The 26,575-nt window shown below is 56.0% G+C and overlaps 1 protein-coding gene across 1 annotated transcript; it reads right to left on the bottom strand.

The window, feature by feature from the left end:
* Positions 1 to 1,042: 1,042 nt before the first annotated feature.
* LOC129526565 (double C2-like domain-containing protein beta) lies at positions 1,043 to 25,525 on the bottom strand. Its single transcript, XM_063699333.1, has 8 exons — positions 25,454 to 25,525; positions 19,969 to 20,043; positions 17,855 to 17,964; positions 17,189 to 17,315; positions 11,403 to 11,560; positions 2,919 to 3,000; positions 1,976 to 2,072; positions 1,043 to 1,380 (listed from the first exon to the last, which is right to left on the bottom strand). Exons 2-8 carry the CDS (start codon positions 20,029 to 20,031, stop codon positions 1,244 to 1,246), a joined length of 774 nt encoding a protein of 257 aa, XP_063555403.1. The 5' UTR covers positions 20,032 to 20,043; positions 25,454 to 25,525; the 3' UTR covers positions 1,043 to 1,243.
* Between the last annotated feature and the right edge of the window lie 1,050 nt (positions 25,526 to 26,575).

The following is a 26,575-nucleotide window of genomic DNA, read 5'->3' as shown; positions in this document are numbered from 1 at the left end:
AAGGGACATCTGCGGCGGTAGTGGGACCAAGATGCCACGAGCAAGCACCCGGAGGCCCCCAGTGTGAGCCAGGGAGTGGAGGGGAGGGGAGGGGAGAGTCAGGACGTGTAGGAATGCTTGCTTTTTTCCCAAGCACAAGGGACCCTTTTCTCCACCGCAGCTGACCTGATGCTTATGCCGGGAAGGAGGAGGGGCGGGCTCCGCCCTTGAGGTCCCTCAGGAGTAGAAAGAGATCAGAGTGGGAGACTTGGGTCTGAGGTCTGAACTTCAGCCCACACCAGTTTCTCCATGGTGTTTCCATCACGTCCCCCACCTCCTGCCTCGAGCCTCACACCTTCCTAACAAACCCTCCCCTGGAGAGGAGACCCTGGGTCCACAGCACCCCGGCCCCATTGGCTTTCTCTCTCCAGGCCATTTTAGACCACTCCCACTGCCTGGACTGCTTTTAGAAGCCCCCACTCACCCTCCATAGGCCTTACGGAAGCACCGCCTCCTCCAGGAAGCCTTCCCTGACCTCCCGGCAGAGTCAACAGAGCCCACAGTACTTGCAGACTGGCCAAGCTGGTCTTGGTATTTCTCACCCCAGTTGGAATGGTTTGTTCCCAGCTTCCTGACTAGATGGGAACTCCCTGAGGGCAGGCCCTGTGTCTCATTCACCCCCAGGGCTTGTGGAATAATTGAGTGAAGCATGTGCCAATTTACCCGTCATCAGGAGCCTCCGGGAACTCTGGCAGACTTTCGGCCGGCAGGCCCGCTTCTTCCATCTGCCCAGCAGCGAAGGAGATGAGGGATGCAGTCAGGCTTTCTTGGGCTGGAGCAGCCAGTCTTCAAGGTCCCATCCTCCACCTGTCTGTCTGCTCACCACCTCCCTCCTCTGTTCCCACTGTCTGCCAAGGCACCCCCACACTCCTGTCCTCTCAACCAGGGCTGGCCTCTAGAAGGGTCTTTGCTCCCAGATGGGCGTGTCCCCTTCCCCTGGGCAGGTGCTGAGGTCTCTTTCCACCACTGGCCTCTTGGGCACCAGAGGGCTGAGAGCCCCCCACCCCAGCTCCTTGCCCTCCCCGTCCCAGAGTGGCTGAGCCCTCCACATCCTCCGAGCGGGGACTGCAGTGGCTCTGTGTCCAAGCAGGGGTTCTGGATCTCCCCCAGTGTGGGGGCCACAGGCCTTGGTGGCTGCTGGGGAAGCCTGGGGCCGGCCGTGCTGGGCGCAGGTGGCGGCAGGGGTAGCAGTGGCGGGTGGGCATCAGTTGCTGAGCACGGCCCCTGGGAGCTCGCTGGTGAGCGTGTGCCAGGGCTCGATGCGCTTGTCCTTGTTCTTCAGGCAGTCAAACCAGTGCTTCAGGCGCTCCCCCTTGGCGTGGATGCCCAGAACCACACCACCTGCAGGAGGACAGGAGGGGCAGCTGGGGCACAGGGACCCCCAACTCCCAGGCGTGGGGCCCATGCCCCCTCCCAGGTTCTGTGCTCGAAGGCCAGCCTCTCCCACTGCCCGCTGGGTTCTGAGCATGAACAGGACCTGACCTCCATGCCACACTCTGGCCCCGTCAGGGCCCAGCCATCCTGTCTCTCTTCCACCAGGGCAGGGATGGGGGCAGGGTGCAGAGGCAGCATCAGGGGTCAAGGAATGGGGGCCTGAAGAGGGGAGAAAGGGCCAGGCAGCCCCACTATGCGCAGCCACCAGGCCCACTGGGAATTTGGGGCCTCTAGGGCTCAGAGTCCAGCCCGAGGCACTGCCCATCATTGTCTCTTGTCTGTGCTCCACCACAGAGTGCTGTGTGACCCTCCCAGAACTCCTTCCATCTCTGGGTCTGTCTCTTCCTGGGGCACAAGGGTCAGGCTGGAGAAGGTCTGAGGCCCCTGACCTAGGGGCAGGTGGTCCGTGGTTCCAGCTTTCCCCATGGACCAGGAAAGAGGGGCTGTGGCCTGATCCAGGACAGGCACACAGTGAGATGGTGTTCCCACTATGCCCCCTTACCAATGAAATCATTGGATTTTCCAATGTCGTAATCCCAAACGGTGACCTCCAGGGACTTCTTGGCCAGGTCCCCATGCTTGATCTCGTAACAGAACTCCTGCTGGCAAGAAGGGAGTGTTAGGGCTGATGCCACGAGGCCTGGGCCTCGGCCGGGGGCCAGGAGGGGTATGAGGTGTAGGGAAAGAGGAGGGACGGGGGTGATCAGTGCTCAGAGTGGATGAGGGGTGGATGCTCACATGTCTCGCCCACTTCCCCCTGAGCTCCACTGGGGTCTTCAGGGCCCCTGTCCCCTCGCCCGCTTGCTCCTTGTCCCTGAGCCTGCTCTCCCCACACCCCGGGAGCCTCCTGACTGCAGAGGCACTGCACGCCCCACAGTCCTTGTCATCCTGGGCCTCTCTGGGGCCTGGCTTTGCTGACCCCTCCCTTCTCTGTGGGACCCTCCCTTCCATCCAGGGTTCCCCTCACTCTCTGGAAGCATCTTCTTGACCTCCCCTGCCTGCCTCTGGATCACTGGTGTGGCGTGGGCTCTACCCAAGGCCCCTCTGCTCTTCTTTCCTTCTTGTTCCTTGGGGGGAATCCGCATTTCCAGCCATACTTGCCGCCTTGGGCGGAAGACTTCCTGGGGCCCCAGGGTGTCTCGAGTCCCCTTGCCCCACACAGAGTTTCTCCCCATCTTTCTCACCCCCTCTTTGCCCTGTTGCCTCCATGAGGAACCCAGGACTCCCCTCAACACTTCCCTCCCCCCAGCCCTACATCCAACAAGTCCTGCCAAGAGCTTTCCAGGGGTCCCCCAGCTCCCCTGTGTCTGTGGCTTGGTGCGGCCCCTCCCCACCGTCTCTGACCACCCTCCCCATCCCGCCATGACCTTTTGAAAACCCAGCCACACCCCCACTGCTGTGGGGCAGAGGAATGGCCTTCATGAAGCTTCACCAGCCCCTCACACCTCATTAAACGCCGGGTTCAGGGTTTTTTTCTTCACCGCTGTCTTATGTTTGGATTTCTTGTTCACATCTGGCCTCAGGTACCTGGAATTACATCCAATGGACAGGCAGAGGATGGGGACATGCTATGGGGTATAGATCAAGCCAGCAGGTATTCAAAGAGCTTCCTGTCCCTGGAGAGAGATTCCTGGGCCCTTCTTTTGTCCTAATCATTGGATTTTCCCAACGCTATTTTGTGGCAAAGGCGAGACGTTGTTTTCGAGAAGCAAGTGGTCCCTTCATCCATCGCACTTCTGTTCACACACACATTCCTGAAGTTAACCCTGGGGGGCGCCCTCCATCCCCCTAGGAAAGGGGTTTTTCCTCATTTCTGGAAGTCTAATTTTCATAAAGCTCACGTTTCCCACCAGAACAGAGTTTTTAGCAGAGTTGGTCTCTTGTTCAAACTTCTTTTTTTTTTTTTCAGATGGCTGACTGCAACCTCCGCCTCCCGGGTTCAAGTGATTCTCCTGCCTCAGCCTCCAGAGTAGCTGGGACTACAGGCATGTGCCACCATGCGCAGGTAATTTTTGTATTTTCAGTAGAGACAGGGTTTCACCATGTTGGCCAGACTGGTCTCTAGCTCCTGACCTCAGGTGATCCACCTGCCCTGGCCTCCCAAAGTGCTGGGATCACAGGCGTGAGCCACCACCCCCGGCCTCAAGCTTCTTTTATAAAATAGCAGATTTACTGAGATATAATTCACATACCATAAAATCAATCCTTCTGAAGTGTAAAATGCAGTAGCCTTTAGTAGGCTCCCAGAGTTGTACAACCATCACCACTACCTCCATTGGAGCTTTGAGGAAGGACAAGACCTTTTGTGCAGTCACAGGGAGGCCACCTAGATGTTCTTCCCTCCACAGCCACTAAGGCCTTAGACTCTGATGCAGAACAGCTGTCTTCCTCTGAGGCTCAGAGAGGGGGAGTGACTTGCCCAAGGTCACACAGCCCGCAAGCACAAGTGTGGTGCTTGAAAGCCAGGCTCAGGCTCCTTTCTCTATGACAGGGAGGTCATATGCAGGCTGGAGAAGGGGACAAGAGGTCCCCAACTTCTTTGCAAAGCTTCTCACCCTGTTCCTGCATAGATAATTGCATGACAATTGCCTTGTCCCTGCTGAATGTGCTCTGGGGTCTCTGGGGTCTCACCCATGACCAACTCCCTGGGCCTGGCACCAGGGAGCTTAACAAACATCTGTCCAGCAAATACCTGTATCCCTAGGAGTGAAGCCACCGCCCAAAGACACGCCCATGTCCAGCTTATTCTGCCCAGTTCCTCTCCAGAAAGGCTGCGTGGTTGACACACAGTGCCTGCGACAAAGCTGAATGCTATCATTTAAAAACTCGTTGCTGGTTTGACAGGCAGAAAATGATATCTCATAGTTGCTTTACTTTGCATATTTTAAAATTGTGACTTTCATGGCATAAATAATACTGGTTTATTACAGAAGCACTAGAAAATGCATGTGGACAAAAGTTGGGATTAGGAGAGAGAAATGAAGACATATGTCCACACAAAAACCTGTTCATTGCAGCTTTCTACCATCACCAAAAATTGCAAACAACCACACGCCGTTCAACTGGGGAACTCATCAACAACAAACTTGTGGTGTACCCACACAATGGAAGACCACTTAGCAACAAAAAGGACCAAACTCTTGGTACATGCAACTGACAGATGAATCTCAAACGCATTCCTCCGTGTGAAAGAAGCCGGACTCACAGGGCAACACACTATCTGACTGTTTCATGGGAAAGTCTGGAAACCGCAACACTATTGAGACAGAAAACAGGTGAGTGGTTGCCTGGGGCCAGGGAACTTTCTGGGGTCATATTCTCTATGTTGATTCTGGTGGTGGAAACAAGACTATACTAGCCTGGGTGATACAGCGAGACCCCATCTCTACCAAAAAATTAAAAATTAGCTGGGCATGGTGGTGCATGCCTGTAGTCCCAGCTATTCACAGTGCTGAGGTGGGAAGATGCTTGAGCCCAGGAGTTCAAGGCTGCAATGAGCTATGATTGCGCCACTGCACTTTGGCCTGGACAACAGAGCAAGACCCTGTCTCTAAAAAAAGAAAAGAAAAGAAAAACTCACTGGATATGAATGATACAGGTTGAGGATCCATTATCTGAAATGCTTGGACCAGATGTTTTGAATTTTGGATTTTTTCATATTTCATAATCTTTGCAGTATATTTACCAGTTCAGCATCCCTAACTCAAAAATTCAAAAATCTGAAATCCCAAACGCACCAATGAGCATTCCCTTTGAGCGTCATGTCGGTGCTTGGAATGTTTGGGGTTTTGGATTTACAGCTTTGGGACGCTCAACCTGTACCTCAATAAACCTGATTTAAAAAAAGTTTGGGGGGATTCCCCTAAGCCCGCCACCCGGAAACAGCGGATTTCCTTAGTTACTTACTATGCTCCTTGGCCATTTCTCTACGTATTGGTATTGTGTCTGCTGTGAACTGTCCTTGGCCTGTTTGGTGACGGGTGAGGAGCAGGGACAGAAGGGTCCTGCGTGCCCTGCCTTCACAAGCCCCTGGAAGGAAAGTTGTTTTGGGATCTCTGCACCCTCAGCCTGGACAACTTGTGCCCATCTGGTGACCCCTCACTCAGCCACCAGACTTCCACGACAGGCTCCAGCCTCGGCACCTTCAGCCATGGACAGTTCCGCCAGCGTTGCCCTCTGTTCTGCTATTTTCTCTACCAGAAGTGCCCTTCCCTCCTCATCTGACCACTCTGGGGAGATCCCTCAGCACCCTCCCTGAGCACACCCTACTCTGGCACAAGCCCACCCTGCAAAGCCCCTGAGGCCCACCCTGTGGCGTCTCTCCCTCCCTTGCTGTCAGGACAGTGGTCCTGGCCACCGGGGCTCACAGAGCCGCCCTGTGCCGTGTACCTCTGAGCCCTCTGCACAGTGCCTTCTGCTTGCCTGTGGCTTTGAGAAGAAACCCCTTCTGGTTATACATAAGACAGCCAGAGAAGGGAGTTGCCCAGGGTGGCACAGCACGTTGCTGCCAGTTACTGCCATTTTCACTGGCATGAAATGGAGATAACAACAGGAGCGACCGCACAGGCTGCTGAGCGCGTCACACGCAGCCATCGCGAAGCTCAGGGATATTACGTGTAACTCGACATGTCAGCGATTGTCACAGGCACTGCTACTCCTGGGGTTTTCCATCAAACCCTCAAGAGCTGGGCCTGGGGTCAACTTCCAGCCTGGGGAAACTGGGGCAAGTATCACCAGAGATGAGCTTTATAAAAATAATGGTGCTAGCTGGGCATGGTGGCTTGCACCTGTAATCCCAGCACTTTGGGAGGCCGAGCTAGGAGGATCGTTTGAGTCCAGCAGTTTGAGACCAGCCTGGCCTATACGGCAAAACCCAGTCTCTACAAAAAATACAAAAAACAACTAGCCAGGCATGGTGGTGCACACCTGTAGTCCCAGCTACTCAGGAGGCTGAGGGGGAAGGACTGCTTGAGCCCAGGAGTTTGAGGCTGCTGTGAGCTGTGATCGCATCACTGCATTCCAGCCCGGTGACAGAGTGAGTCACTGTCTCAAAAAAGAAAGGAAGAAATAAAGAAAACAAATAAAAATAATAGTGCAGACAAAAGGCCTTGACCCATCTAGCTTTGGCCCTCAGCATCAACCACTAGATACGTCCCTCCCTTTCTTCTGGGGCACAGGTCACACTCTCTTCCAGGTCTAGGATGCAGCTGAGGGGTGCCCCTCTTACCATCTAATCTGTGCCCTTGTTTCCTCTGCTTTAGTGAGGAAGAGGCCCCTGGTCCATGAAGGTGCCTTTCAGAGATGGGGACCCCTGAGGAGCCCTGAGCAGCAGCCCTCGTGTCTCACCCAGGGTGTCTGAAACAGACGTGGAGGTCTCAGGTGAGGCGTGGCTCAGATATAGGGAGTGGCCCACAGCTCGGCCTGTCTTTGAAAGGCCACGTGACCTGGCCCACGGCTGGCAGGTGGGACCCAGCCGCAGGGGTCCAGCAGCACCCACAACAGCCACCTGTGGCAGGGAGGAGCTTGTGGTACAGTGGACAGGCCCTGCCCAGATGGCCCCCCACCTGCCTGTGGAAGTTGACCAGACCATCTGTCACAGCAGGTAAGACTCTGCTTTCTGGGCAACCCAGCAGGTGACCCTGGAATTCCTGTCCATCTGGCAGGTGGGCATTGAAACTGGTTTAAAAATGTCACACCATAGGCCGGGCACAGTGGCTCACGCCTGTAATCCCAGCCCTTTGGGAGGCCAGGGTGGGTGGATCACTTGAGGTCAGGAGTTCAAGACCAGCCTGGCCAACATGGTGAAACCCCGTCTACTAAAAATACAAAAATTAGCCTGGCGTGGTGGCGCATGCCTGTAATCCCAGCTACTTGGGAAGCTGAGGGATGAGAACTGCTTGAACCTGGGAGGCAGAGGTTGCAGTGAGCTGAGATCACGCCACTGCACTCCAGCCTGGGCAACAGAGTAAGACTCTGTCTCAAAAAAAAAAAATCACACCATTTTGGCTTCAGATTGCATATCCTCCTGCAAGGATATATATGCATGAGATTCAAGTCAATGACAAGTCAGAAGAAAAAACACATATATACGCAAACCAGTATCCTACTGTGTGTGTCGTTTGTTGTGTTTTTGACAGCTGTCCATGTTACAATAATTCCTCTAGTTCAAATTTATTCATTTTTAACTTCATAGTACCACATTCTACACACTGCCCATGTCCCCTCAAGCTTCCCCTGGCTCCTGCAACCACAAATCTAGTCTCTGCCTCTGTGGGTTGACCTATTCTGGACACTTCATAGAAATAGAGTCCTGCAACACGTGGCCGTCTGTGTCTGGCTTCTCTCGCTTAGCATCTTGTTTTCAAGGTCCTCCCACCGTGTAGCATGCACCTGCTACACTCCTTCTTAAGGCTGATATTCCACACACCCGCTACACTCCTTCTTAGGGCTGATAGTCCACACACCTGCTACACTCCTTCTTAGGGCTCATATTCCACACATCTGCTACACTCTTTCTTAAGGCTAATATTCCACACACCCGCTACACTCCTTCTTAGGGCTGATATTCCACGCACCCGCTACACTCCTTCTTAGGGCTGATAGTCCACACACCTGATACACTCCTTCTTAGGGCTCATATTCCACACACCCGCTACACTCTTTCTTAAGGCTAATATTCCACACACCCGCTACACTCCTTCTTAGGGCTCATATTCCACACACCCGCTACACTCTTTCTTAAGGCTAATATTCCACACACCCGCTACACTCCTTCTTAGGGCTCATATTCCACACATCTGCTACACTCTTTCTTAAGGCTAATATTCCACACACCCGCTACACTCCTTCTTAGGGCTGATATTCCACGCACCCGCTACACTCCTTCTTAGGGCTGATAGTCCACACACCTGCTACACTCCTTCTTAGGGCTCATATTCCACACACCCGCTACACTCTTTCTTAAGGCTAATATTCCACACACCCGCTACACTCCTTCTTAGGGCTCATATTCCACACACCTGCTACACTCCTTCTTAGGGCTCATATTCCACACATCTGCTACACTCTTTCTTAAGGCTAATATTCCACACACCCGCTACACTCCTTCTTAGGGCTGATATTCCACGCACCCGCTACACTCCTTCTTAGGGCTGATAGTCCACACACCTGCTACACTCCTTCTTAGGGCTCATATTCCACACACCCGCTACACTCTTTCTTAAGGCTAATATTCCACACACCCGCTACACTCCTTCTTAGGGCTCATATTCCACACACCCGCTACACTCTTTCTTAAGGCTAATATTCCACACACCCGCTACACTCCTTCTTAGGGCTCATATTCCACACATCTGCTACACTCTTTCTTAAGGCTAATATTCCACACACCCGCTACACTCCTTCTTAGGGCTGATATTCCACGCACCCGCTACACTCCTTCTTAGGGCTGATAGTCCACACACCTGCTACACTCCTTCTTAGGGCTCATATTCCACACACCCGCTACACTCTTTCTTAAGGCTAATATTCCACACACCCGCTACACTCCTTCTTAGGGCTCATATTCCACACACCCGCTACACTCTTTCTTAAGGCTATTATTCCACACACCCGCTACACTCCTTCTTAGGGCTGATATTCCACGCACCCGCTACACTCCTTCTTAGGGCTGATAGTCCACACACCTGCTACACTCCTTCTTAGGGCTGATATTCCACACACCCGCTACACTCCTTCTTAGGGCTGATAGTCCACGCATCCGCTACACTCCTTCTTAGGGCTGATATTCCACGCACCCACTACACTCCTTCTTAGGGCTGATATTCCACACACCTGCTACACTCCTTCTTAGGGCTGATAGTCCACACACCTGCTACACTCCTTCTTAGGGCTGATATTCCACACACCTGCTACACTCCTTCTTAGGGCTGATATTCCACACACCTGCTACACTCCTTCTTAGGGCTGATATTCCACTGCAGGGACAGACTTCATTTGTGTATCCATTCATCAGTGGACGGACGCTTGGGGTGTTTCCACTTTGGGCTGTTGTGGATAGTGCTGCTATGAACATTCCTGCACAAGTTTTAGGATGGACATGTTTTTCTTATCTCTTGGGTATATAACTAGGAGTGGAATTGCCAGATCAAATGGTGATTCTGTGTTTAACTTTCTGAGGAACTATCAGCTGCTTCCCAAAGTGGCCATCCCATTACTGTCATATTATTTTTATTTGTTTATTATTATTTTGAGACAGTGTCTCGCTCTGTCACCCTGGCTGGAGTGCAGTGGTGTGATCTCGGGTCACTGCAATCTCCGCCTCCCTGCAATCTCCGCCTCCCAGGTTGAAGTGATTTTCCTGCCTCAGCCTCCCAAGTAGCTGGGATTACAGGCGCCTACCACCACACCCAGCTAATTTTTTTGTTTTTAGTAGAGACGGGTTTCCCCATATTGGCCAAGCTGGTCTCAAACTCCTGACCTCAGGTGATCCGTGCCCCTCGGCCTCCCAAAGTACTGGGATTACAGGCACAAGCCACTGCACTCGGCCTAATTTATTACTATTTTTAACTGTAGAGACAAGGTCTCAGTATGTTGCCAAGGCTGGTCTCAAATTCCTGGGTTCAAGCAATCCTCTCAAGTAGTTAGGACTACAGGGACATGCCACTACACCAGGCTAATTTTTAATTTTTTTGTAGAGATGGAGGTCTCACTATGTTGCCCAGGATGGTCTCAAACTCCTAGCCTCAAGCAATCCTCCTGCCTTGGCCTCCCAAAGTGTTGGGAATGTAAGTGTAACTCACTGCACCTGCCAAATACAATTTTTAAAGTGACAGAAATATGATCATGGCCATGGGAATGGTGCCCCTAGAGCTGTGCCACGAGGAGTACTGGCCTCTTCATGGTGCCAAGATGTCCCTGAGGCCTTAGTCACCTGGGTCCTTGGTGTCCCCTAGGTCAGGGCCATCCCTCTGTCATTCCCCCTCCCTGAAGCACCTGCCCCTCCTTTCTGCTGAACTAAATTCCTCCCCAAGTCTCACTTTTCCAGAGTCTCCCTGTGAGCTCACACTCATACCTACCTAGTTTCTGAAGAGCCCCGAGCACTGATGGTAGTCACTGTGGCACCTGTAGCACCCTCTCCAAAGGGTCGCCAGCTCCTGCCTGGCTCTCAGAGCTACACAGCCTCTCCTGACCAGGCTCACAGCTCCACAGCTCTGTGGCCCAGGCCACCTGGCATGGCCCCCTGAGTTAGTGTCTCTCCCCGGGCCCACCATCAGCCCTGTTGGTAGAGCTGGGTGGACTCTTATCCGCATCTGTGGCCCCAGTATAGGGCTGGGCAAATGTGGGCAGTTGCAAAGGCCTGGCAGAGTTCCTCTGCATCCTCCCTCAGCCTCCTGGCTACCCCTGGCACTGGCCCCACCTTCTGTCCCCTCCTCCGACTCATGGCCCCTCCTGGGCCCCTCAGTCACAGAGAGGCCTGGACATAGCATCAGGTGATAACTAATATCTGCATGACCCTGGGAAGCCACTCAGCTTCTCTGTCCCTCAGTTTCCCCATCTGTGAAATGGGCTGGCCATGCTTAACCCCTGGAGTTGCCAAGGTAGCCCATCAGGGAACACGGCGCCCCTGTACCTCAGGCACTCCCTGGGTGCCTGCCACCTGGGACCACAGAGCCGGCACACGGACCCCCGTCCTTGGAGGTGAAGACGTGGCAGGCGCCCCTGTACCTCAGGCACTCCCTGGGTGCCTGCCACCTGAGACCACGGAGCCGGCACACGGACCCCCGTCCTTGGAGGTGAAGACGTGGCAGGCGCCCCTGTACCTCAGGTACTCCCTGGGTGCCTGCCACCTGGGACCACGGAGCTGGCACACGGACCCCCGTCCTTGGAGGTGAAGATGTGGCAGGTGGTCACATGCACGGCACACTCACGTTTTCACGTAGGGGTCCGAGTAGCCATTGGCGTCCATGGCGGCCACGTGGGTGCACTGCACGACGCCTACCAGCAGGCCCTGCTTCTGCGAGCTGTACTTGAGGGAGATGAGGATGCGGCCCCGCTCCTCCAGGGACTTGTCTTCGGTCTTGTCCACCTGTTGGACGGGACGGTCACTCAGTCCTCACCTGCTCCCACCCCTCTCTTGGCCGTCCTTGGCCTCCTCTTCCTGAGCCCGCCCATCCGGCTGCTGCAGCCGGGCCTGGTCACGGTCCCTGGTGAGTGGCCTCACTGTGAACTCACAGCCCTTCTGTCATCTCTTCCCTCCCAAGGGCTCTTCCAGGGCTGGATCTCACCCACACCCTCCCTGTTCTTGGCTGCATGTGGCCTACGGTGGCCTTCACAGCCCAGCAAGGGCCAGCCCAGGGGTTGGCAACTGCAGCCCGGGGGCCAGATCAGGCCCGACGCCTGGCTCTGTGTGGGATGTGAGCTAAGCATGGCTCTTACCCTTATTTTAAACAATTTCTTTTTCAAAAAAATAGAGACAGGGGTCTCACTATTTTGCCCAGGCTGATCTCAAACTCCTGGGCTCAAGGGATCTTCCCACCTTGGCCTCCCAAAGTGCTGGGATTACAGACATGAGCCACCATGCCCAGCTGGTTCTTACTTTTTGGAATAGCAGAAAGAAAAATGAAATGAAAAATATTTTGTGACACATGAAAATGACATGAAATTCACACTTCAGCTTCCATTAACACCATGTTGTTGGAACGCAGCCTTGCCAGCTCCGTGATGCTTCTCTATGGCTGCTTTTGCCCTAAGGACAGAGCTGCATGGTGGCCACAGATTGTGAGGCACACAGAGCCTAACATTAGTGCTAAGCGGCCCTTCACGGGTCTGCAGCCCCCGGCCTGGCGCGCTCGGCTTCCGCGGATGGTCTTCCACCAGGTCCTCCTCACAGCCCGCCCTGACTTTCCCTTGGCTTTGAAGCCGGGTCCCACCTCCACACCTTTGCGCACCCTTAATCCACAGCTCCAGCACCCTCCTCTGACCTCCTCAGTGTTCACCGTTGATAAGTTCCTGGTCCTTCTGGGCCTGGGGGGCTTTTCTGACCCTCAGGGTGGGTTGGCCGTCCCCTCTGCGCGCCCACTGCCTCGGGTTTATCCTGTCATGGCCCGGTGTGGCCCCCTGCTTCCTCAGGGGTCTGCCCCAGCCCCTAAGTTCCTTGAAGTTGGAACTCTACCTGTAAATTTTGATTTTGACAGAGTCTGACTCTTGTCACCCAGGCTGGAGTGCAGTGGCACGATTGTGGCTCACTACAACCTCTGCCTCCCGGGTTTAAGCGATTCTCCTGCCTCAGCCTTCTGAGTAGCTGGGACTACACAGTCTAATTTTTGTATTTTTTGGTAGAGACAGGGTTTTGCCATGTCTGCCAGGCTGGTCTCGAATTCCTGACCTCAAGTGATCCACCCACCTCAGCCTCCTAAAGTGCTGGGATTACAGGTATGAGCCACTGCATCCAGATAATACCTGCGTCATCTTTAATACCTCAGGGCTGGGCAAGGGCCTGGCACTAAGGGCCCACTGGAGGCTTGTACTAGTGAAGGCAGGAATGGAGGGACAGATGGTCCCCTGTGCGTTCAACCTCATACAAGCAACTCCAGCCTGGGGGTTCAAAGAAAGGCAGAAAGGTCTGCCCATGACAATGGAGCCTGGTGGATGGAAAAGGGTCACCGTGGCCCCAGTTCCCTGAAGGTGCTTCCTGGAGCCTCTCAGGGTGCTGGATGTGGCTCCCTCAGGAGAACCCCGAAGACAGAGTTCTGGTACATTCCTCACCCTGGAGAAGCTGGGAGCCAGGTAGGGAGCCCATCCAGTGCCTTCCCTGCCTCAGCAGCTGCCAGTGCCTGCCTCTCAAGGCAGATCTCAGCTCCAGGCCTCCCCATCCCCAGCCAGCCTGATGCTTCTCCATTCCTTGCCCTCCCGAGACTACCCGGCTTCTTCCTTCTGGCTGCTGCACACCCCAAACCCTCTCTCCTAGGCCCTCAGCCCACCCAGACAAACCCAGCTTGAGCCCACTCAGACAAACCCAGCTTGAGCCCACCCACACATGCCCAGCTTGAGCCCACCCAGACATACCCAGCTTGAGCCCACCCAGACATACCCAGCTTGAGCCCACCCAGACATATCCAGCTTGAGCCCACCCAGACATACCCAGCTTGAGCCCACCCAGACATACCCAGCATGAGCCTACCCGGACATACCCAGCTTGAGCCCACCCAGACATACCCAGCTTGAGCCCATGCAGACACGCCCAGCTTGAGCCATGCAGACACACCCAGCTTGAGCCCTGTGTCCCCCTGGATCCCCTTAGGACTCTAACAGGCTCCTCTCCTAAGCAGCCCCAGCCACCTCCTTTTGCTCACAACCGTGCCCCCTAAGCAGCCCCAGCCACCTCCTTTTGCTCACAACCGTGCGCCCCAAGCAGCCCCAGCCACCTCCTTTTGCTCACAACCGTGCGCCCCAAGCAGCCCCAGCCACCTCCTTTTGCTCACAACCGTGCGCCCCAAGCAGCCCCAGCCACCTCCTTTTGCTCACAACCGTGCCCCCCAAGCAACCCTAGCCACCTCCTTTTGCTCACAACCGTGCCCCCCAAGCAGCCCCAGCCACCTCCTTTTGCTCAAAACCGTGCCCCCCAAGCAGCCCCAGCCACCTCCTTTTGCTCACAACCGTGCCCCCTAAGCAGCCCCAGCCACCTCCTTTTGCTCACAACCGTGCCCTGCCTAACACCAAAGTGAGTACCTCTGGCTACATCTAACCCTTTCTGGAGATGAGACTCCTGTGAGGTGAGCAGGGATGTTGAGCAGGGAAGACATACATGCCCCACCGGCCACCTTCGCCACCTCCCACGCCCAGAGCAGACATGGCTAATCGATCCTAGCATTTGCCCTGGGCTCCAATGCCACCTCAGAATCCTTTTCAACACAGTGCTCAGGCAGCCATTCCTGGTGGATCAGGCCAGGCCTGCGAGATCTCGCTATCTGCCGCTCAAGCAGAGCTTTGTGTGTGAGGGCCTCGATGCCCTGTGCTGCTTGTGTCAGTGTGTGTGGTGTGAAAATTAAACAATATAAACCAGCAGGGGCCAGGCACAGTGGCTCACGCCTGTAACCCCAGCACTTTGGGAGGCCAAGGCGGGCAGATCACCTGAGGTCAGCAGTACAGGACCAGCCTGGCCAACATGGTGAGACCCCGTATCTACTAAAAATACAAAAATTAGCCGGGTGTGGTGGCGGGCCCCTGTAATCCCAGCTATTGGGAGGCTGAGGCAGAAGAATCACTTGAACCCGGGAGGCGGAGGTTGAAGTAAGCTGACATTGCGCCACTGCACTCCAGCCTGGGCGACATAGACTCCATCTCATTAAAAAAAAAAAAACCAACCAACCAGCAGGCATATTTTTAGCTCTTTTTTCAGGGGTGGGACATTGTACTTCGGGTTGTTTCATATGAAGACCACTGGGTCTTGCTCAGTATTGCCTTAAAACAGATAATGTTCGCAGACTGTAAATTCTAAAACCTACCGCCAGAGGCCTGGCACAGGGGCTCATGCCTGTAATCCCAGCACTTTGGGAGGCCGAGGCAGGAGGATCACTGGAGGTCAGGAATTTGAGACTTGCCTGGCCAACATGGCGAACCCCCGTCTCTACTAAAAATACCAAAATTAGCCAGGCGTGGTGGCGCACACCTGTAATCCCAGCACTTTGGGAGGCTGAGGCAGGTGGATCATTCAAGGTCAGGAGTTTGAGACACCTGGGCAATATGGTGAAACCCCATCTCTACCAAATATACAAAAATTAACCAGGCGTGGCGGCACACGCCTGTAGTCCCAGCTACAAGGGAGGCTGAGGCATGAGAATTGCTTGAACTCAGGAGGTAGAAGTTGCAGTGAGCAGAGATTTTGCCACTGAACTCCAGCCTGGATGACAGAGCAAGACTCAGTCTCAAAAAAATAATAATAATAAAAGTACCACCAGAATGTGGCTGTACTGCCAGGGGTGCATCCCCAGCTGCACTCCTGCGGTCACTGTGAGTCCCCGAATGGCACCAATGAGCCGGTAGCGCATCCAGCAATGCCCTGATCATGGCCATGCACAGGGACGCACATGCTTTCACGAACGCACACCACACATGTGGACACACACACTGTCGCACACAGACACGTACTGACATATGCTCTTACACACAATTCACACACGAGCACACACACACACACGCTGACACCCCACGTACATACCCACGTGGTTGTTTGTTTATGCCAGTGATGAAAACTCAGGAACACTAAGGCAGGGCTGGTGTTGCTTTTTTTTTTTTTTGAGACAGAGTCTTGCTCTTGCTCTTGTCACCCAGGCTGGAGTGCAACGGTGCAATCTCGGCTCACTGCAACCTCCGCCTCTCAGGTTCAAGCAATTCTCCTGCCTCAGCCTCCTGAGTAGCTGGGATTACAGGCATGCACCCCCACACCCGGCTAATTTTTTTATTTTTAGCAGAGACGGGGTTTCGCCATGTTGGCCAGGCTCTCTCGAACTCTTGACCTCATGACCCACCTGCCTTGGCCTCCTAAGATGTTGCCTTTCTTAAGTGACATAGACCATGTGGAAAAACCGGGTTACCTGTGGTTAGTGACTAATAATAAAACAGGAAAAGTTATATCCATCACACAAATGTCTGAGGGGGAAAGAATGTGACAAGGAATAAAATTGGATCAAATTCTGCAAAAGTAACTGGGATTCTAGGAAGAAGCCGTGGCCTCAGGCTGACTCGCCCCCGGGGCTTGACTTGGGCTAAGCTCGAGGTGAGTCCACATCCCCGGGCCCCACTGGGGCTGGGTACACTGGGGACAGCCACTGGGCTCTGTCCTCCCAAACTTGCCCCTTGCCCAGTCCTCTTAGGGAGACAACATGCCATCGAGGGGACCGTGCCTCCGCCTGTGTCCTGAACACTGGGAGGCTGAGGCCCCAGGATTTCTCTTGACCCCAGTGGCACGGGGTCTCCTGGCTTCACCAGCCCTATGAACCAGGTGAAGGTGAGGCCATAGAAAAGGGAGGATGGGGGAGGGAAGAGGGACATAGAGACCAAGACTCAGAGGGCGTAGCTGCTGGAGCAGGCCGGGGGCAAATCTGTTCTGACATAACGTTGAGACAAATGCCATTTCTAGGAAAGGATACTCTGCTGTCTCCTCTGCGTATCTCACAGGCACTCAGGTCTAACATGTTCCAAGCGTGCTCCTTGCACGTCCTGTCCACCCATGGTCCCTGCTGAGTCCTCTGAGCACAGCAAACAGCCCCTCAGGCTTCAGTGGCTCAGGCCCCAAACCTCGGATCTGCCCTTCCCTCACCCAAGGACGTCCTATCTGCTGCCTGCACATCCGGTTCAGAATCAAGCCCTCCTACCGCTGCCAAGGTCAGGCCAGGGTTGTGCCCATCTCTCCCCATCTCCCCAGGCCTCCTGCCCTCTCCTCCCTCTTCTTCAAGCCATCCTGAGCCCAGGCCAGCGAGCCTGGTAAAATGTCATCCCCTGTGATCCCTCAGCTTAGCACCCTCCCGTGGCCACTCAGAGTGAAAGCCAGGGTCCTTCCTCACCTCCACCCCCTTGACTCTCCATGCTCACCTCCCTGGTCTCCCCTCCCCTCTCACTCTGCCCCTCATGAGTCCCATCACAGGCAGGAAGTTCTGCCTTCCCAGCACCTGCCACCAAGCCAGGTACACAGCAGGTGCTCAATCAATCCTCTCACCGGCAGCGGCTTCTCCAGGCAGATGCTGAAGGTCTTGGTGTGGTTGGGTTTCAGCTTCTTCAGGGGCACACGTGTCTCCCTGATGAACTCATTGTGCCGGAATTTGTCCTCGTCACACACAGAGATCCTAGCGGGGGCGGTGGTGAGGGGCACAGCCAGTGCCTCAGACGCACTGGGCATGGTGGAGATGTGCGCAGGTAGGGCCAGCCCTGGCTTCTCCTGCCCCAAGCCCTGCTCTGGTCTGGGGTGGGAGACGCACAAGATGCCTGGGCCCTGACAGGGGCAGAGTGTGGCACGATATCAGGCACTGTCCTCATGGACAAGTGTCCTCAGGTTGGAAGTGGGGACAGGAGAAGGCAGAACCAGTGCCAGGAGTAGCCAGGAGGCTGGGAGAGCCGGTTCTCTGGAGGGAACCACCTCCAGCACCCTGAGAGGCCCCAGGAAGCACCTTCAGGGGACTGGGGCCAGGGTGACCCTTTTCCACCCACCAGGCTCCATTGGCATGGGCAGACCTTTCTGCCTTTCTTCAAGCCCCCAGGCTGGAGTTGCTGGCATGAGGTTGAACCCACAGGGGACCATCTGACCCTCCAGTCCTGCCTTCATTAGGAAAAGCCAGGTGGGAGTGGGGGTTGGGGAGGGAGCAGGCGGCCTGGGGCCCTCACCCACCGCGGGGTCTTGCGGATCATGTCTTCATCTGTGATCCCGTAGTAAGTGAGGGTCTCGTTCCATGTGGGGTTCAGAGTGTTACGGAGAGTTTTTGTTCTGAGCTTATTTGCCTGGAGAAGAGAAAAATGATCTTATTAGCATCAAAGTGTGTGTCAAACAGAACAATGGCCCCCAGAGATGGCCACGTGCTCATCTTGGAGCCTGTGAATGTGTTATCAACATGGCCAAGTGGACTGAGGCTGCAGGTGGACTTAGGGTTGGTAATGAGCTGACATTAGAATAGGGAGATTATCCTAGATTGTTGGCTGGCCCAACGTGGTCACAGGGTTCTTAAAAGCAGAAGAATGGACAGAGAAGACAGTCAGGGACGTCACCAAGGAAGGGGGCCAGAGAGATGCAATGGGGCCCCCTGTGAAGGTGGAGGAAGGGGCCACAAGCCCAGGAGGGCCGATGGCCTCTAGAAGCTGGAAAGAGCTAGGAAACTGTGGGCTCCCCGGGCTCCAGAAGGAATGCAGCCTTGCCGACACCTTGATTTTAGCCCAGAGAGAGACCACGGTTGGACTTCTAACCTGCAGAGCAGTCCGAGAGTAAACACGCTGCTTTAAGCCACGAAGTTTGTGGTCATTTGTTGGCAGCAGCCATAGGAGGCTCATCCAAGGAGGACCCCACCTCCAGCCCGATGCCACGGGGTAGGTTCTGCAGGAGGCCTGTGTGGAACTGGAGTCTCCTTCCCAGGGCATTCCCTGCCTTTGTGGACCGTCCCCTCTGCCTGGAACCCATCCCGTCCTTGGGTCTGCCTCGGGGGTGGCCTCTCTGAGCTGGAATATTGCTGCCACTCCCTCCTCCTGTGCCAGCGGCTCTGAGCTCCTTGTCTGAATCGGTCTGATGCCTGCCACACCTGGCCCAGGCTGGGAGGTCAGACAGCCTGGGCTTCCAATTCCAGCTCTGTGGCAGCATCAGGTTCCCCACTGTGGAAAGAGCACAGGAATCCCTCTCTCCCATTGCTTTCAGGAGCTGTTTGTAAGGAGACTGCTCTTTATAAAACACTAGGGAAAGTCCAGGGGACTTCCTACAACTCGGCAGCCATGCACTGCCGGCTCCAGTCCCACAAATGAAGGGTCACTGAGCACACTTCCCTGGTCATACTCGCCCTTGGCCCTCACATCCCTGAGCCCTTCTTGCAGCATAAGGGCATCAAGACCCGGTGTGGGGAGCCCATTTCTTCCCCAGGAGTAGGTGGTGGGGCACTGCCATTTCTCCTACAGCCCTGCCTTCCCTAGAGAAGGGGGAAGGGCCCCTTCTGGGGTGGTCCTCCTGGGCTGCTGTGGGCCCCAGGCCTACCCATTTAGGCCCCCACGTAAACTCAGACTCTGCCCCATGAGATTAAAAATAAAACAGCACTGAAGTGTAGGATGCACAGAAGGAAGTCTAATTAAGTTCTGACTTTCCATGGCCCAAGGTCACCTTGATGCTTTTATTTAACAGCAATTTTTCTCTCTCCTGTCTGAGATGCACCTGTTGTGCTGGTGCCCTGAGCACATGTGTGGTCGGACGCTTGGGTCATCCGGCGTAGGAATGAGGGGCAGATTCTGCCCACTTCATCCCCCTTACGGAGAGTCAGGGCATCCTGTGGTCAAACACATGGGGCAGATTCTGCCCACTTCATCCCCCTTACGGAGAGTCAGGGAACAGCCCATCAACACGTTAGATGCTCTGAGAAGTCCTGTGGTACAGAAACCTGTTTAACAATGTTTCCCCATGTTATTTAACCACGGAGTCCTTTGTTTGCACCTAATAGTAACTTCCAGCTGAGAATGCTTCTTATAAAATGCTGGCCTGGAAATTCTCCTGGGGTTTCGCCAGATCAGCAGGTAGGTAACGCTGACTCGTGAGGTCCCCAGGAGGCAACAGGGTGTGGGACAGACTGGGTGCTCTGTGTGCAGTTGAATAGCTGAGGTCCCATCAGCTTGCTTGGACTCTGAGGGGAGTGGCAGCTGTGGGCCTCCCTGGGTGCCCGCAGCCCAGTCCAGGCCCCAAAGCAAAAGGACCAGAGTGCATTGCCTGAGGTGGTGGGCGGGTGCAGCTGGTGGGCAGGCCTGGGTGGAACCCCTCACCTTACTGGCTCCTGGCAGCAGGTGCAGCTTGACGTAGGGGTCTGCCAGCCCATTGTGGTCCATTGGCTTCAGGCCCTGGGCAGAGAACAGCAAACGGTGTGAACTGGAAATCGGGGAGATGGAACTGACAAGGCCTGCAGATGCCCTTGTCCCCTGGGTCTCCTGGCTGGGTCCATTCATGGCCCGTTTCACAGAAGCCCCCGGGCCCCACACCTCCAGATGGAGGGAGTGAAGATGGCTCAATGCTGATGCAATCTCCCCTCCCCAAAACATCCTGGCCCAGGGCAGCTGTCATGGGGCCTCTGTCAGGACAGACTTTCTCTTCTCCTCATCCTGGAAGCCAGGTGGCTCCCCCTTCTCTGAGCCTCCCTCTCCACCCCGCTTTGCTCAGGCCCTGCCATCATCCTGACTCCCGTCCCCCATCTACCAAGCATGGCCTCCTGAGTGGCCACGCCCCTCACTGACCCTAAATCCACGTAACCCCGGGACACAGTCCGAGACTAGGCCCCATTTCTGGCCATATTTGCCACAACTCCCAGTCAGTCCACAGAGATCACACAAGCAGACTGGCCACAGAGGGTCCCTCCACAAGATGGCACCCCTCTCTCACTTTGGTTCTTTTAGAAAACCCAGCCACGCGTGCACAGCCAGAGGCACACAGAAACATGGACAGAGAGGGGCTTTGCTGACCTCAGCAGGCTCTTGTCTCTGAAAATTGCATTTGTTTCCTTCTGGGATGGTGCACAGGGATGCAGGGAGGCAGCTGTGGCATCTGTGGGGGTGCAGCCGGCAACCCCAGGATAGTATTCAAAGGGCTTCTACCCAGCCAGGCCGGGGAGGCAGCTCGGCGGCTCACACCAGGCCCATCTCCAAGGGAAGGCTGGGGCTCCCTCCCAGGCCCACCCCACCTCGGTTTGACGGAGCTCTGGGGGATGCGGCAGGGGCTTCCAACCACCTACTTCCCTGCCACTGGCAAAGGGCAGAGGTTTGGGGGCCTGGCTGGCTTGGGCTCCAGGCTCAGCTCCTGTTCACTAGCTGGGAAGTGGATGAGTTACTTTGCATGCTAAGCCTCAGCTTTATCATCTGTTAAAGGGGTTGGCCGGGCACGGTGGCTCACGCCTGTAATCCCAGCGTTTGAGCCCAGGAGTTCAAGACCAGCCTGGGCAACACAGTAAGACCCTGTCTCTTCAAAAAACTAAAAAATTAGCTGGGTGGGGTGGCATGTGCCTGTGGTTCCAGCAACTAGAGAAGCTGAGGTGGAAGGATCGCTTGAACCTGGGACACGGAGGCTGCAGTGAACCGTGATCGCACCACTGCACTCCAGCCTGGGTGACAGAGTGAGACCCTGTCTCAAGTTAAAAAAAAAAAAAAGAGGGCAGGGGTGTAATACTCCCACCTTCCTAGGGCTGGAGTGAGAGGGAGGGAGACCGTGTGGACACAGGGCCTGGCAGGCAGGGTTTGCTCCCTTCCCTGCACGCCAGGCCCCTGTGAGACACCGGAGAAGTGGCTGAGGTCTGCTGGGTGCATCTGAGCTGTGCCCTGCACTGTGGGGCTGCCTCTGGGACAGGGCCTGGCTCAGTGGCCCAACACGTGCTCAAGGTGACAAGGCTGCTCTTCCAAACCCAACTCCCTCACCCTGCCTTGCACCTCTCCCACCAAGTGCCTGAAGCGCAGAGTTCTGGGAATCTGGTGGCCCGGCCTGACCAGGCGGTGCCTGACTGCTGTGTCTTATTCTTACAGTCCTTATACATTTGTTTGTTGTAGCTTAAAATGTTTCCATTTGGGCCACGTTTCCCGACACGTTTCACTTACAAACCTCTGGGCCACCACATGTTCTGGCGTATGTCTTTCCAGTGGCTCTCGTGCCCACCTCCGTGCCCCGAGACACCCGTGGGAGCTAGGCTGGGTCGAGGGGCGCTGTCATGCTGGGATGGGAGTGATGCCTGCTCTGTCCTTCAGACCCCGGGACTGTGACGAGGCCCCTGCTGCTGCTCTCTACTCCTCCACCCGGCAGTTCCCTGAGCACCCTGGGCAGCCACACATTTCGCCAAAAGCAAAAGGACCAGCAGGCACTGCCTGAGGCCCTGTCACTGTGCTGCCACCAACTTCTGTGCCCAAACAGGCAGCTTCCCTGGCCCTGACCCGGGGTTCCGCCAGTGCCTCCACCTTCTGTGGGGCTGGCCTCCCACGAAGCCTGACCTCTGTCCATGGAAGGGGAAGGTGGGGAGGCTGTTTCCAGGGCAGGGAGCTGCTAGTGGGGCCCTTGGGCACATGCTCCCCAGCTTGGGAGTTGGCAAGAGACATAAACTGATCCCATGGTTTAGGGGTGGGCCTCACGGGAGGTGACGTGGTTTGGTGGTGTCCCCACCCAAATCTCATCAGGAGTTGTACTCCCATAATTCCTACAGGTTGTGGGAAGGACCCAGTGGGAGATAACCGAGTCACAAGGGGAGGTTTCTCCCAGACTGCTCTTGACGTAGTGAATACGTCTCACGAGATCTCATGGTCTGACACTCCTTGAGGTAGTGAATACATCTCACGAGATCTGATGGCCTGATAAGGGGAAACCCGTTTTCCTTGGCTCTCATTCTCTCTCTTGCCACCAAACATGTGAGAAGTGCCTTTCACTTTCAGCCATAACTGTGAGGTCTTCTCAGCCATGTGTAACGGCAAGTCCAATAAACCTCTTTCCTTTATAAATTACACAGTCTCAGGTATGTCTTTATCGACAGCATGAAAATGGACTAATACAGGGGGGATGGGCGGAAGTGGCCCCGGGGGAGGCCCTGGCTGGTACTGGCACTGAGGGAACAGATGGGGGGTCTGGCTTTGAGAGGAGAGCCTCTCCCCAAAAACCTAGCCCTGCCCCGCCCTGGGCCTCTCAGAGGCTGTTGCTGGTGAAGTGTTCAGAAGAGGAGCTTTCTAGTCTGAAGTATCATTCAGCCTGAAAAGGAAGTTTTGACACGTGCTGCAATGGGGATGAAGCCTGAAGACCTTCTGCGGAGTGAAAGAAGGCAGACTCAAAAGGACAGATCCCGGGGACTGCAGACTCAAAAGGACAGATACCGGGAGACTGCACTTACATGAGGTCCCTAGAATAGTCAAATCCATAGAGAAGGAAGCCAAATGGCAGCCTCCCCAGGGGCCAGGGGAGGAGGAAGGGGGAGCTGTTGTTTAATGGGCCCAGTTTAGTTTTGCAAGCTGAAGAGGGCTCTGGAGATGGGTTTCACAGCAGTGTGAAGGTGGAAGGTACTTAGCACAACTGAACTGTATGCTAAAAATGGTTGAGCGCTGAGGGAAGAAGTAAAAAAAAGTGGTTGAGGTGGGAAATGTATATCTGTGTATTTTACCACAATAAAAATAAAAAGTCTCCCAGAACTGGTAGTGCCAGGGGCCGCGTGTTAACTCATTTAATGCTCACAACAGGCATGTAGGGCAGGGACAACCAACCCTATTTACAGATGGGCAAACTGAGACTGACCCTTCTAAGTGGGGACAAGCAAGGGTGCACCCCAGGGTGTCCAGCCCCCACCCTGGCCCTCCAGAGGCCAGCCCTGCTTCAGCTCACCCACCCTGGGCCCCTCCCCACACCCCAGCCCAGAGCCCCAGCTCTTCCCCAGCCTGCACCATCCCTTCCCTACAGAACTGGATTTACACAGAGAAGGAACTGGGCCTCCCACCCCCACTTCTGATACCTGAGGGATACAGCCCAAAGTGGACACACACTTACATGTGTGCACGCACGGTACCACACATGTACACACAGAGACACACATACAGCCATGTATGTGCATACACACAAACGCACCTGGAGCTGGGAAGGGAAGGCCCTGGTGTCTGGCATGGAGAGAGGAAGGGGTGGGCTTTGGCCAGAGTGGCCTGGCAGCCGGCACCTCTCCAGTCCCCAGGCCTGGACCACCTCTACAAAGTTGGACAGAGGGAAAGGAGGAAGGGTCTAGCTTGGTCTCTACCTTGGCACAGCTGGGGTTTGACAAATGCTCAGTTCTGCTCCTAGGGGTGGGCTGGAGCCCCCGCCAGGCAGGGCTGGACATGCCCTGAGTCATAGCATGGGTGGTTCTAGAGGAGAGGGCAGGGGTGGGATGGAGCGTGCAGGCCTCTCAGTGCCCTACCAGGGCCCTGAGGCTGGCGTGGATGGCACTCACACCTACCCATGGCAGTCCACATGTGGCCCAGGCTGGGCTGGGGGACAGCCTGGGGTGGCACGCAGTAGCCTGTCCTGCTGGGTGGCCATGGTGCCAAGGACAGCCCTCGCTGCCAGGCTGGGAGGAGGGGCAGGGGGCCTGCAGGTTGGGAGGCTGGGTGGGGCTGGGCCCAGGCAGCTCTGTGGGAAGCCGCTGGATCTGAGCTGGGCTGACTCAGGCCCTTCCATGGCACTACTAGGGAGACTTTACTGGCCATGCAGGCCCTTACCTTGCAAAAGAACATCAATTTTGGCACCTTCCTCCCACAGGGAGCGATGGGGTGAGGGGAAGGGAACAGGACAGTTGAGAACATGGAGCTGACACATGCTTGAGCGGCAGAGCCAGAGGGGAGCACCAGGGGCCAAGCCAGGCTGCAGAGGGCAGCACCAGGGGCCGGGCCAGGCTGCAGAGGGCAGCACCAGGGGCCGGGCCAGGCTGCAGAGGGCAGCACCAGGGGCCGGGCCAGGCTGCAGAGTGCAGCACCAGGGGCCGGGCCAGGCTGCAGAGGGAAGCACCAGCGGCCGGGCCAGGCTGCAGAGGGCAGCACCAGGGGCCGGGCCAGGCTGCAGAGGGCAGCACCAGGGGCCGGGCCAGGCTGCAGAGGGCAGCACCAGGGGCCGGGCCAGGCTGCAGAGGGGAGCACCAGGGGCCGGGCCAGGCTGCAGAGGGCAGCACCAGGGGCCGGGCCAGGCTGCAGAGGGGAGCACCAGCGGCCGGGCCAGGCTGCAGAGGGCAGCACCAGGGACCGGGCCAGGCTGCAGAGGGGTCCACAGGCACCCACAATCCCAGCCCACGTAGTGAGGCTCAGAGGGCCTCTGGGCTCAGGCCCTGGACACCCTGCCTGGAGTGGCATCGGCCTCCTACAGTGGCTCGGCTTCCAGGGTGCAAAGTGGGGTCCCCACTCCTTAGGGCGTCTGGGAGGCCTGGAGGCACCAGCACCCAACCCGCCCTCCCTTGGCCTGCAGGACAGACATCACCCTGCCCCTCTCTTTGCCTATCAGCAGCCCCTCCCCAGGCTCGAGGGTCCTCGGTCCAGGCCTTCATCTTCCCATTCTCATCTGTTTCTTTGCTCCCCGCAATGCCTGACTGTCCAAGGCCTTTCTTGGGGATGGGTATTCAAGAAGGTTTAAAGAAGAATTCCTTCCTGGCCCCACACCCCACACAGCGCAGACATCCAAAAGCCTGGACAGGAACCTGGGGAGTGGTGTGGTCTGGCCTCCCTGACCTAGGCCCTCTCGAGGACCCCGGGCCAGGGAATTTGGGGGCAGGCTGGCGGGGCCTACCTTGGCCTTGGTGATGGTGCAGTGGAGGGCGTTGTTCTCCTGGTCATACAGCAGGCTGAAGTCCAGCGTGCCCAGGGCAGCTGCGGAGAGAGGAGGGCACAGGTCCCACCCTGGCCCCATTTTGGAGAGGCTTCGCCTGCCCCTGTGAGACCAGATGAGCCTGGCCTGGGCAGGTGCCACCGTTCCATGGCGGCTGCCACCAACCAAGCACCTGCTCTATGCCAGCCCCTCACCCATCCTCCCAGTCCCACCCAACCCTGGGAAGTCACAATAATCTCCCCACTTTCCAGAGGAGGAGCTGAGACCCAGAGAAGTCAGGTGGGTCACTCCAGTTCCCTGTCTGGCCCAGTGCGTGGCCCACCTGAGCTGGGCACCCAGCCAAAGGAGTTCCTGCCCTCCTGGTGCAACTGCCAGTCTGGGCCCCGTGCCTCAGTTTCCCTCACCTGTGAAATGTCACAAGGATCACACAAGGTGGAGGAGACGAGGCTTTGAGAGGGACAGGCCCTGGCCAGGAAGATCAGCTGATTTGCTCAACAGTCCCCCAGCCAACACACAGGACTGCAGCTCCTCTGTCTCTCTGGCCCATTGGGAACCCCGAGCAGGCCGTGAGGAGCCAGCTGAGTCCTCATACTGCTGCCCCCAAGTCTCTCAATGGCAATGGTAACTCCCAAAAGCCGGGGGGAGGGTGCAGCCATAATTGGGTGCAGCTGCCTCCCTCCCCGGGGGCAATCACTCATAGCAGCTGTGGCTTTCCATGCAGAAGCGGCTCCCAGCATGAAGGCCGAGGTGATGGTGGGGGCAGAGCTTGGAGATGATGGTGGGGGGCAGAGCTTGGGGGCAGTCCGCAGACAACAAGATGCACATTCACAGATGGCTTCAGAAGCCCAGAGCCTGCTCCCAGGCTGCAGGGCTGGTCAACTGGTGTCACATTCCTTCATTATTTACCAAGTGTTTACAACATGCCAGACTCTAAGGGATGGACATCTGTGAGGCAGAGTCCCTACCCCAAGGAAAGCACAGCCTAAGGGGAGGAACAAATGGAAATAATTTGCCGCAGTAGAGTCTGGTGAGCCGGGAGCCATGGGGAGCCCATGTGAATTGGGACCACCAGGGAAGGCTTCC

The sequence above is a fragment of the Gorilla gorilla genome, chromosome 17, assembly GCF_029281585.2.
Source record: "Gorilla gorilla gorilla isolate KB3781 chromosome 17, NHGRI_mGorGor1-v2.1_pri, whole genome shotgun sequence".
NCBI classification, from domain to species: Eukaryota; Metazoa; Chordata; class Mammalia; order Primates; family Hominidae; genus Gorilla; species Gorilla gorilla.
This window is presented reverse-complemented; position numbering and strand designations above follow the sequence as displayed.

Excerpts from the sequence above, each read along its gene's own strand:
- LOC129526565 (XM_063699333.1), bottom strand. The coding sequence starts at position 20,031 with ATGGACCACAATGGGCTGGCAGACCCCTACGTCAAGCTGCACCTGCTG. Across the intron at positions 17,316-17,854 it reads ATGATCCGCAAGACCCCGCG|GATCTCTGTGTGTGACGAGG; the intron begins GTGGGTGAGGGC and ends CGCCCCCGCTAG. Across the intron at positions 2,073-2,918 it reads TGAACCCGGCGTTTAATGAG|GAGTTCTGTTACGAGATCAA; the intron begins GTGTGAGGGGCT and ends TCTTGCCAGCAG.